At 41.4% G+C, this 11,468-nt stretch overlaps 1 protein-coding gene across 1 annotated transcript; it reads right to left on the reverse strand.

Annotated features, from left to right (window-relative positions):
• Positions 1-8,871: 8,871 nt before the first annotated feature.
• Positions 8,872-10,150, reverse strand: LOC100685416 (spermine synthase-like). The gene is given in 2 exon segments (XM_038569858.1): positions 8,872-9,478; positions 9,481-10,150. Coding segments are annotated over 2 exon segments (1,095 nt in total). The 5' UTR covers positions 10,115-10,150; the 3' UTR covers positions 8,872-9,017.
• Positions 10,151-11,468: the final 1,318 nt, after the last annotated feature.

Genomic DNA, 11,468 nt, shown 5'->3' on the forward strand with positions numbered 1-11,468 from the left:
ACTTACTTCACTTAACATAGTATCCTCCAGTTTCATCAACATCAAAGCAAATGGTGGGGATTCATCCTTTCTGATGGCTGAGTAATATTCCATTGTATATATATACCACTTATTTATCCATTCATCTGTCAAAGGACGTCCTGGCTCCTTCCACAGTTTGGCTATTGTGGACATTGCTGCTATGAACATGTGGTGCAGGTGTCTGGCGTTTCACTACATCTGTATCTTTGGGGTAAATATCCAGTAGTGCAATTGGTGGGTTGTAGGGTAGCTCTACTCTTAATTTTTTGAGGAACCTCCACACATTTGTTGTTTCCTGCCTTGTTAATTTTCACTATTCTAACTGGTGTGGGGTGGTATATCATTGTGGTTTTGATTTGTATTTCCCTGATGGTAAGTGATGCAGAACATTTTCTCATGTCCCTTGTTGGCCATGTGTATGTCTTTTTTGGTGAAATTTCTGTTTGTTTGTTTGTTTTTTGTTGTTGTTGTTCATGTTTTTTGCCCATTTTACGGTTGGATTTTTTTTCCTTGGGTGTTGAGTTTAATAAGTTATTTATAGATCTTGGATACTAGCCCTTTATCTGATAGGTCATTTGCAAATATCTTCTCCCATTCTGTAGGTTGTCTTTTAGTTTTGTTGACTGTTTCTTTTGCTGTGCAGAAGCTTTTTATCCTGATTAAGTCCCAATAGTTCATTTTTGCTTTTGTTTCCCTTGCCTTCATAGATGTATCTTGCAAAAAGTTGCTGTGGCCAAGTTCAAAAAGGGTGTTTCCTGTGTTCTCCTCTAGGATTTTGATGGATTTTTGTCTCACATTGAGATCTTTCATCCATTTTGAGTTCATCTTTATGTATGGTATAAGAGAATAGTCTAGTTTTACTCTTCTGCACGTGGCAGTCCAATTTTTACACCATTTATTGTCTTTTTCCAGTAAAATTCTTTTCTGTTTTGTCGAATTTTAGTTGACCAGAGTTGAGTGACCATTTCTGGGTTCTCTATTCTGTTCCATTGATCTATGTGTCTGTTTTTGTGCCAGTACCACAGGGTCTTGATGATCACAACTTTGTAATACAGCCTGAAATCAGCATTGTGATGCCCCGGCTCTGGTTTTCTTTTTCAATATTCCCCTGGCTATTCAGAGTCTTTTCTGATTCCACACAAATCTTAAGATTATTTGTTCCAACTCTCTGAAGAAAGTCCATGGTATTTTGATAGGGATTTCATTGAACATGTAAATTGCCCTGGATAGCATAGACATTTTCACAATTTTAATTCTTCCAATCCATGAGCATGGAATGTTTTTCGATATCTTTGTGTCTTCCTCAATTTATTTCAGAAGTGTTCTGTAGTTGGGCAGCCCTGGTGGCCTGGTAGTTTGACGCCACCTTTGGCCCAGGGTGTTATCCTGGAGACCCAGGATCGAGTCCAGCGTTGGGCTTCCTGCATGGAGCCTGCTTGTCTCCCTCTCCCTCTGCCTGTGTCTCTGCCTCTCTCTCTCTCTCTCTGTCATGAATGAATAAATAAAATCTTAAAAAAAAAGAAGTGGTCTGTAGTTTTTAGTGTATAGATCCTTTACCACTTTGGTTAGGTTTATTCCTAGGTATTTCATGGTTTTGGGTGCAATTGTAAATGGGATTGATTCCATAATTTCTCTTTCTTCACTCTCATTATTAGTGTATAGAAATGCAAATGATATCTGTGGATTGATTTTGTATCCTGCCACACTGCTGAATTGCTGTATGAGTTCTAGCAATCTTGGGGTGGAGACTTTTGGGTTTTCTATGTAGAGTATCATGTCATCCATGCAAAGGGAGAGATTGACTTCTTCTTTGCCAATTTGCATGCTTTTTGTTTTTTGTTGTTGTTGTTGTTGTCTAATTGCTGAGGCTAGGACATCAAGTACTATGTTGAATAACAGTGGTGAGAGTGGACATCCCTGTTCTTGTTCCTGATCTTAGGGGAAAGGCTCCCAGTTTTTCCCCATTGAGAATGATATCCACTGTGGGCTTTTCATAAATGGCTTGAAGATATTGAGGAGTGTTCCCTCTATCCCTCACTTTGAAGAGTTTTAATCAGGAATGGATGCCATATTTTGTCAAATGCTTTCTCTGCATCTATTGAGAGGATCATATGGTTCTTTTTTTTTCTCTTGTTGATGTGGTCTATCATGTGGATTGTTTTACAAGTGTTGAAACACCCTTGCATTCTAGAGATAAATCTCACTTGGTCATGATTAATAATCCTCTTAATGTAGTATTGGATCTTATTGGCTAGTATCTTGGTGAGAATTTTTGCATCCATGTTCATCAGGGATATTGATATGTAATTCTTTTGGTGGGCTCTTTGTCTGGTTTTGGAATTAATGTAATGCCGGACTCATAAAATGAGTTTGGAAGTATTCCATCCCTTTCTATCCTCTGGAACAGCTTTAGTAGAATAGGTATTGTTTCTTCTTTAAACATTTGATAGAATTCCCCTGGGAAGCCATCTGGCCTTGGACTTTTGTGTCTTGGGGGGGGTTTTGATGACTTCTTCAATTTCCCAATGAGGGTATCAACCTGTTCAGATTCTCTATTTCTTCCTTTTTCAGTTTTGAGAATTTGTGGTTTTCCAGAAATGTCCATTTCTTCTAGATTGCCTAAGGTTGGCATATATCTCTCCATAATATGTTTAAAATCCTTTGTATTTCTTTGGTATTGGTTGTGAGCTATCCTCTTCCATTCATGATTTTATTAATTTGAGTCTTTTTTTTTCTTTTTTAATAAGATTGGCTAGGGGTTTATCTATCTTATTAATTCTTTCAAAAAACCAACTCCTGGTTTTGATGATATGTTCTACAGTTCTTCTAGTCTCTATTTCATTGAGTTCTGATAATAATCTCTTTTCTTCTGCTGGGTGTAGGCTTTACTTGCTTCTTCAGTTCCTTTAGCTACAAGGTTAGCTTGTGTATTTGAGTTTTTTCCAATTTTTTGAAGGCTTGTATTGCAATTGGAGGTCCCTCTTAGGAACACTTTTGCTGTATCCCAAAGATTTTGAACGGTTGTATTTTCATTTTCATTCGTTTCCATGAATCTTTTAAATTCTTCTCTAATTTCCTGGTTGACCCATTCATCTTTTAGTGGGATGCTCTTTAACCTCCATGTGTTTGAGTTTCTTCCAAATTTCTTCTTGTGCTTGAATTCTAGTTTCAAAGCATTGTGGTCTGAAAATATGCAGGGGACAATCCCAATATTTTGGTATTGGTTGAGACCTGATTTGTGACCCAGTATGTGGTCTATTCTGGAGAAGGTTCCATGTGCACCTGAGAAGAATTTGTATTCAGTTGCATTCAGATGGAAAGTTCTGTATATATCTGTGGAGTCTATTTGGTCTAGTGTATCATTCAAGGCCCTTGTTTCTTTGGAGATGTTGTGCTTATAATATCTGTCATTTGCTAAAAGTGCCATGTTGAAGTCTCCTAGTGTCATATATTATTATCAAAGCATCTCCTTCCTTTGGTTATTAATTGATATACTTGGCCACTCCCATCAAGGGGCATAAATATTCATGATTGTTAGGTCTTCTTGTTGGATAGATGCTTTAAGTATGATAGAGTATCCCTCTTCATCTCTTACTACAGTCTTTGGGATAAACTTTAGTTTATCTGATATGGGGATGGCTACCCTTGCTTTCTTTTGAGGACCATTTGAATGGCAAATTGTTCTCCACCCCTTCATTTTCAGGCTGGAGGTGTCTTTAGGTCTAAAATGAGTCTCTTGTAGATAGCATATACATGGGGCTTGCCTTTTTATCAAGTCAAATACCATGCATCTTTTGATGGGATCATTTAGCCCATTCACATTCAGAGTTACTATTGAAAGATATGAGTTTAGTGTCATCATAATACCTATTCAGGCCCTGTTTTTGTGGATTGTGTCTTTGGGCTCCCTCTTTCTTTTACAGGGACCCCTTAATATTTCTTTCAGAGCCAGTTTTGTGGTCACTTATTCTTTCAGTTTCTGCCTATCTTGGAAGCTCTTTATCTCTCCTTCTCTTCTGAATGACAGCCTTGCTAGATAAAGTATTCTTGGCTGCATGTTCTTCTCATTTAGGAGCCTTAATATATCTTGCCAGCCCTTTCTGGGCTGCCAGGTCTCTGTGGAGAGGTCTGCTGTTAATCTGGTATTTCTCCCTATGTAAGTTAAGGATCTCTTGTCTCCTGCTTTAAGAATTTTCTCTTTATCTTGAAATTTGCAAGTTTCACTATTAAATGTTGAGGTGTTGCATTTTTTTTTTAATTTTTTGGGGGAACCTCTCTATCTCTTGGATCTGAATGCCTATTTCCTTCTCCAGATTTGGGATGCTTCCAGCTATGCTTTGTTCAAATATACTTCTGGTCCTCTTTCTCTTTCAGCCTCTTCTGGAATCCCAATTAGATGTATATTCTTCCTCTTCAAATGATAATTTTTTTCCCTAAGACTTTCCTCATGGGCCCCTAATTGTTTTCTCTTTTTTCCCTCAGCTTCCTTCCTTACCATCAACTTGTCTTTTATGTCACTCACTCTCTCCTCCACCTCACTAACCCTAGCAGTGAGCACATCCAGTTTGGATTGCATCTCATTTAATCTATTTTTAATTTTGACCTGATTCGATTTTCAATTCGACAGTAACGAAGTCTCTAGTGTCCATTATTTTTTTTTTTTCAGAGCCAAGCTTTTTGTCAGAGCTTTATAATTGTACTTCTGAATTGAATTTCTGACATTGTATTGACATCCAAATTCTGTAACTCTGGCAGAAAGTATCATTTCCAATTCTTTCTTTTTGGTGAATTCATCCTTCTAGTCACTTTGTCCAGTGCAGAGTGGTTCATGAGTGGGCTGATTCAAAAATATCCACCATGACCTCAGTAAAATACACGCTGGATGATTCTGAAGAGGTCAGAGACCAGAAAAAAAAAAGAAAAAGAACAGAACAAAATAAAACAAAAGGATCACTTAGGTGGAAAACAAATTTTAAAATAAAGTAGTAAAAATAAAAATCAAAAAATCAAAAACAAAGCAGAAAAAAAGAAAAAGAAAAAAATAGTAAAGAAAAGACGGAAAAAAGTGGGGGGATGGTGGTGGTGAGGAAGTGGTAGTGGAGGGAGAAGGTAATCTACCTGAGGGGTCCTAGAGAGTGATCCTCTCAGTTCTGAGTGTATTTTGTTCTGTATGTTAGAAGATGTTCAATCCCAAATTTATATAAACCAGCAATACTTATATAAAGTCCCAACATTGACCACAAAAACATAAACAAGATAAAAGAGGGGTCCAGAATCGGAAGGAAGAGAGAATATACTCTTGCAGAATGAACCAGCATGGTGTTCCACTTGGTTCTGGGTGTATATTGGTCATGTTTTAGAATATACTAACTTCCACCATTGTAAAACAAAATGAGGCAGAAAAAATAAAAAACAAAAAACAAATACCCGTATCTCATATAACTACCAAAATTAAATTAGATACATTGAAGGGAATGCAGAAACAAAAAATATATCTAAGACATGTAATTGTAGAGATATGAAAGTCAAAAAGGCAAAAACTTAAAAATGAAGAGCTGGTAAAATATTGTAGTGGAGGTGAGAGAAGAAAAAAATATTGGAAAATTTTAATCTGAAAGAAAATGACTCTTAATGGAAAAAGTAAAAAAAAAAAAAAAAAAAAGAAAAGAAAAAAGAAAAAAGAAAAAAAGGACCCTCTAGTTCTATATCCCCTCAGTCCTGGAGCTTTCCAGCGCTGGTCGGTCCAGAACTTGCTCTTCCCGTCTTTCCAGCTGGTCTTCTGGGGGAGGGGTTGCTGTGCTGACTCTCAGGTGTGTGTGCCTGGGGGAGCTGCCCCGCCCCCCGCCAGGTGCTGGGCTCAGTGGGAGCTGTTTACCCCGTAAGGCCTATGCTCCCTGGGGCCCTGCCCCTCCCAGGCACAGGGTGACACCAGAAGGAACAACAACACTGGCGGCGGCCAGCTCTCCAGCTCTGGAGTCAGCCCCCGCAACTGCAGTAACTACTGCAGCTCCCAGTCTGCAGGAGCCTAATGCTCCTGGGGTGGGGGTCGCTGACCTGCACAGCTCGGGGCTCCGAGAGGCAGGAGCATGCTCCCATCCTGTGCCCTCCTGGCCTCTGCCTGTCTCGGGGAGAGCGCCGGATCCTGGGCTGTGTCCCCGAGCGCCCTGGACTCCAGGGCCTGCGCCGCTGTAATCGCGCTCCCTGGCAGGGCAAGAAGGGAAAGAGTCCAGCCACCACCTCCGGCAGCCAGCCTCTGCGGTAAAGGCAGCTCGGAAGCCGCCCGCCTGACCGACTGGCTTCTCCCAAATGCCGCCAAGGGCTGTGGCGCTCCAGCTCTGTACGGTGTGGGCCGGGGTGTGTGGTGCGCTTTCCACCGGGCGCCTCTCCTCTTATAGTTGTGCCCAAGATTGCGAATCGGAGAAACCACCGAGGAGCCCACACGGGTGCAAACACACGAGGGTTTATTTACAAGCTCGAGCTTGGGTCCAAGTGTACCCGACACAGCGGAGCAGGGACTTGGACCCCGAGACTAAGAGACGTAGCAGCTTTATAGGGGCCAGCGGCCAATGGGATACACAGAAAGTTGCACAGTCATGTGGGTCCACACGCAGGTGGCCAACTGAATTACATCTTACTCTATAGTATCCATTTGAGCTGGCCTATTACTTTGGTCAGAATTGGCGCGCTGTTTTGGCGGGCACAAGGTGGGGTTACATTGTTATGAGCCGATTTCGGATTAGGGTGTGCCCAGCGGCTCGACTAGGGCGGGGCAGCGCCTTAAGCAATAAGCAGGTTATGTGGAGGTCATAGGGGAGGTGGTGGGTGTAGCACAAAATGGAATCAGTCCTGCTCTGCTTGTCCAGGGGTAGGGGATTTTTGTTAAATTTCCTGGGCCCCACAATAGTGACTCCGGGAACCTACCTTGAGGCTTCCCTGCACCTCCTGCGATTCTGCCTATGTCCCTGCTGAGCACTTTTCTGTCAGGGAAAACTCCAGCGTGGATTTTAAAGTTCTCGCTTCTCCAGGGCTGGGCTTTCCTGCCCCGGAGGCTCTCACTGCTCCACTTTAGCCCTGCCAGTCACGGTTCCCTCCCCCATTTTATTCTTTTTTATTTTATTTTATTTTTTTGCCTTCCTACTTTGTTAGAAGCGAAAAATTCTCTCTGTAGCGTTCTAGCCGTTCTCTCTGTAAATCTCAGGTCAAATCCGTAGGTGTTCAGGATGTTTTGAAAGGTATCTTGGTAAATTTGTGGGGCCAGGTGGGTTGAGGACCCCTACTCTTGGTCCTCATGTTTCAAAAAGAAAAATAATATTGGGAAGAAAATTTCAGCAGAGTTACAACATAATAATAAAATTTCATATTCTTATTGTCTTTTACATCCATATTCATCTTGATAACTGATGTAAAAAATACATCACTGAATAAGTGTATTATCTTAAATTTTATAAACCTATATTTGAACTCAGTGTTTCTTGCCTATGACCCTCAAAACCTCTCAGAAGTATATTACTGATATTAAACTTTTCTGAATCTCTTAAATTTGAAAGTGTAATAGCAGTGCTTGCATAATCACTAAGCACTTCAGTCTAACATTAAACTTATCTTGTATTCTAGGTTATATCATCCACTCATATGGCTTAAAAAAAAAACATGTATATACTAATGACTGGGAAATATATAACTCCAATTGACTTTTTTTTCCATGAACTCCAGGCTAAATTAACCAATCAACAACATAATATCCCCACCAAGATACCTTGTTTAAACATTTGCTTTGTGTAATGTTAAAGATTTACAAAAATGTGTTAAAAAATGTCTAGAAATTTCAAAATAAGTATTTTTAAAGTGTAAAACTTACCTGTTACAAACACAGAAATATATCAAATAATTTAAAAATCAAGTTACAAAGCAAAACATACCCAGTGATTCCGTTATTGCAAATAGAATTACACACATTCACAATCGGAAATAGGAAACACAATTTAAAGGCCTCCCAGATGCATAACAAATAGGTAAGGATGCTTACCTATGGGATATGGAATGACATTAGGGATTTTAGCAACTCAGCTTTTAAAATTGTTTTCTAAAACTTATAAACATGAAGTTAAAATATTTTGAGAGGGAAACAGTACAGATTTTCAGATATCTTGGCACTTAAGTGCAAAGCCTATGACTAATAATGTATGCTGGTAGGGATCCCTGGGTGGCGCAGCGGTTTGGCACCTGCCTTTGGCCCAGGGCACGATCCTGGAGACCCAGGATCGAATCCCACATCGGGCTCCTGGTGCATGGAGCCTGCTTCTCCCTCTGCCTGTGTCTCTGCCTCTCTCTCTCTCTGTGACTATCATAAATAAATACAAATTTCAAAAAATAATATATGCTGGTATAATGTGTAGATTTTGATTACTCACTTGCTCCTTTTTCCTGGGCACAGCAATTGATTACACTTCAATAATATGTGGTCAATTGGCTAAGCAATAAAAAAGTTCAGTGATTTTTTTCTTTTTATTTTTTTTCTCATTTATAATTTTAATCGAAGCATTGCTATTCATTGTTACTTAACTCTTTCTTATAAGCACCAAATTTTAATATCTAGGTCAACTTTTTGGGAAAGAAACACATCAAAGAACTTCCCTCCAGAATAAAACAATGATACTCATTCCTTCAAATAACCGAATTTGAAGTCTACTGAAACAAAACAAAAAAGCCCCCCCCCTGCAAACACACACACACAGAAAAGTAACAAAAATCACATTCTAGGGGTTCAGTGCATTTAGCAGCCTCCACTGTGCTGTCTAATCATCCTTCAGCTGACTTTCAAAAAAATTAACACCCCAGGGCATCAAAATATACATTTTCCATTTGCTTTGTTTAAATTAAAAATAATAATTAAAAAAAGAAAACTTGAAGGGATTCACAATCAATTGCGCGATTCATTTCGATGTCACCTATAGCATGTGAAGGTCAGGAAGGCTATTCGCAGCACACATTGGTCTTCAAGGTTTAGCTTTCTTCCAAACAGTGTAAAATACCCACAATTCCAAGTATGAGGGAACACAGACGATCTCCTTTGAGAATTCCACAGGACAATAGAGGCGGCCCAGCTGTTCTTCATACAGCGACAAGGCTTCCGTCAAATTCGCACAGTTACCCTGTGTAAAGTATTCCCCATCCTGTTTCAGTACTCTCATTGAGAGGTCAAGAATCAGTCTGAGAAACTCCCATGTGGAATCTTCTTCCGGGGACGTGGAGATGGGGACCGCTGTCAAATCATTGATCACATAATCAAACTCTCTCCGTTGCTCGGCGTACCTCCCCAGTACCGGGATACAGTCTTCTATCAGAACCTGATAGCAGTCTCCCTTAAGGTCGTCTAAGACGTCGCCCCATGTTTTCCGCATGTATTTCTTACACCCATCAATCACCATTTGGTCGATCTCTACCATAGTGACCATCTTGGTTTCAGTTTGACTATTTCACATAATATGCCCCCATCCCCACCGCCGAGAATCAGTACATCTTTGCCACCGTAGTCTTCTTTTCCGCTGCCCGTGATGGCCTGGGTGGACGCCAGATCACTCTCCGCCAGATTAACATCCCCACTGAGGACGAGGATATTTCCAAACTGCTTCGAGTGTAGAATCTTAATGTTCTGATACGGTGAATCTTCATCGTACACCACTTCGTCCATGTCCTACTCCACCAGGCGGCCGTCGGCAGCGGGCCAGTATCTGTCGACGGCCCCTCCTCGAACTATGGGCGGTAATCGCTTCACCCGCCCAGTACCGTCCTCACTCAATTCTTTCAGTCCTTCTTCGACTTTGTTCAAAAGACTGTCAACTTCTTGGCCTTGAGAATCACCATCGCAGCTCTGAAGATCCAACAGCACCAGTCCACGTGGGTAAATTCTCAAATTGGCAAAGCCGCCATTTTTGTTTACGTAGGTCGCTAGATAACCATGGTCTGGCCAGGTGTGCACCGACTCCGTCATCCCTTGCTCCTGGAAAACGCACCGGAGGCCTTTTAGAATGGTCTCGCCATCAGCTCGGGCCCCGAGCTGGAAGTCGAGCGTGCTGCGCCGCGCTGCTGCCATAGCAAGGCGAGGCCCCGGGCTGCGGCCTGCGGGGAGGGGAGGGGAGGGGGGGGGCGGTGCGCGGGCGGCCGGGCGAGGAGGTGGGAGGGGCCAAGGGAGCGCGGGGCGGGGCCGGGGGCGGGGCCGGGGCGGGGCCGGGGCGGGGCCGGGGCGGGGCCGGGCTCGCCTCCAGGAGGGAGGAAGCGAGGATGCCTGCTGCCCCGACCTCCCAGAGCTCTTTTTTCAAGGAGACAATAAACTCAGAATTAACTTTAAAAGTTAAGTTAAAGTTCACACTGTCCAATAAATAAATAAGTAAATAATTAATTAATAAATAAATAAGATTAAATGAAATAAAATAAAATAATAAAATAAAATAAATTAAAATAAAATATAATAGTTCACACTGTCAAAGAAAAGACAGGAAGATGGTGGTAGAGTAGGAGGAACCTAGGCTTGCCTCATCCTACCAGTACAGCTAGGTAACTATCAAAGTATCCTAAATACCCAAGAAACTGACCTGAAGACTGTGGAAGATGTTGTACAGCTAAAACTAAAAGTTAGAGGAAAGGACACATCAAAGAAAGTAGAAAGTTCAGAGACACAGATTGTGAAAGAAACTGATTGTGGCTATTGTGGTGGGGAGGAAATCCCAGAGAGAGAGAGACTAGAACATAGGAGAATGCATCAGGAAAATAAACCCCCCACAGCAATTGACTTGGAAAGTGAGAAGGGGTTCAAATTTCATGACTTCAGGCAACCAGTAGGGCTTAAAGTCTGGAGTTTTAAAGGTTGGCAGGATAGGCTGCAACTCTCTAAGGCACTACACTTGCTCTTAGAGAGAAGGCAGGCAAACAACTCAAGGACACTAGGTTGGAAACAGCGAACTGAAGGGTACCTGGAGCACACAGTAAGGAGATTATTTGCTGATCTCAGAGCACATCCCAGAAAGACAGCATACCAGAGATCATCTAAACAGAAAATCCATGACACTTGGCTCAGGCAGTTAAGTGTCTGACTCAGGTCATGATCTCAGAGTCCTGGGATTGAGCTCTGCGTTGGGCTTCCTGCTCAGTGGGGTATCTGCTTCAATCTCTCTCCTGTCCTTCCTCTAGTTCATGCATGCTCTCTTTCTCTCTCTTGAAATAAATAAATAAAATCTTTAAAAGGGGAGAAAAAAGGAAATTCACAAGGTAACAGTGGCTTTGAATGACATACCAAACCAGAGAGATTTAACAGATATATTCAGAACATTCCATCCTAAAACAGCAGAATACATATTCTTTTCAAGTGCACATGGAATATTCTCCAGAATAGATCACAAAAGAAGCTTCAAAAAATTCAAGAAGATGGAAGTTATACTGTGCATCTTTTC

Source organism: Canis lupus, chromosome 22, assembly GCF_011100685.1.
Source record: "Canis lupus familiaris isolate Mischka breed German Shepherd chromosome 22, alternate assembly UU_Cfam_GSD_1.0, whole genome shotgun sequence".
In the NCBI taxonomy this organism is placed as follows: domain Eukaryota; kingdom Metazoa; phylum Chordata; class Mammalia; order Carnivora; family Canidae; genus Canis; species Canis lupus.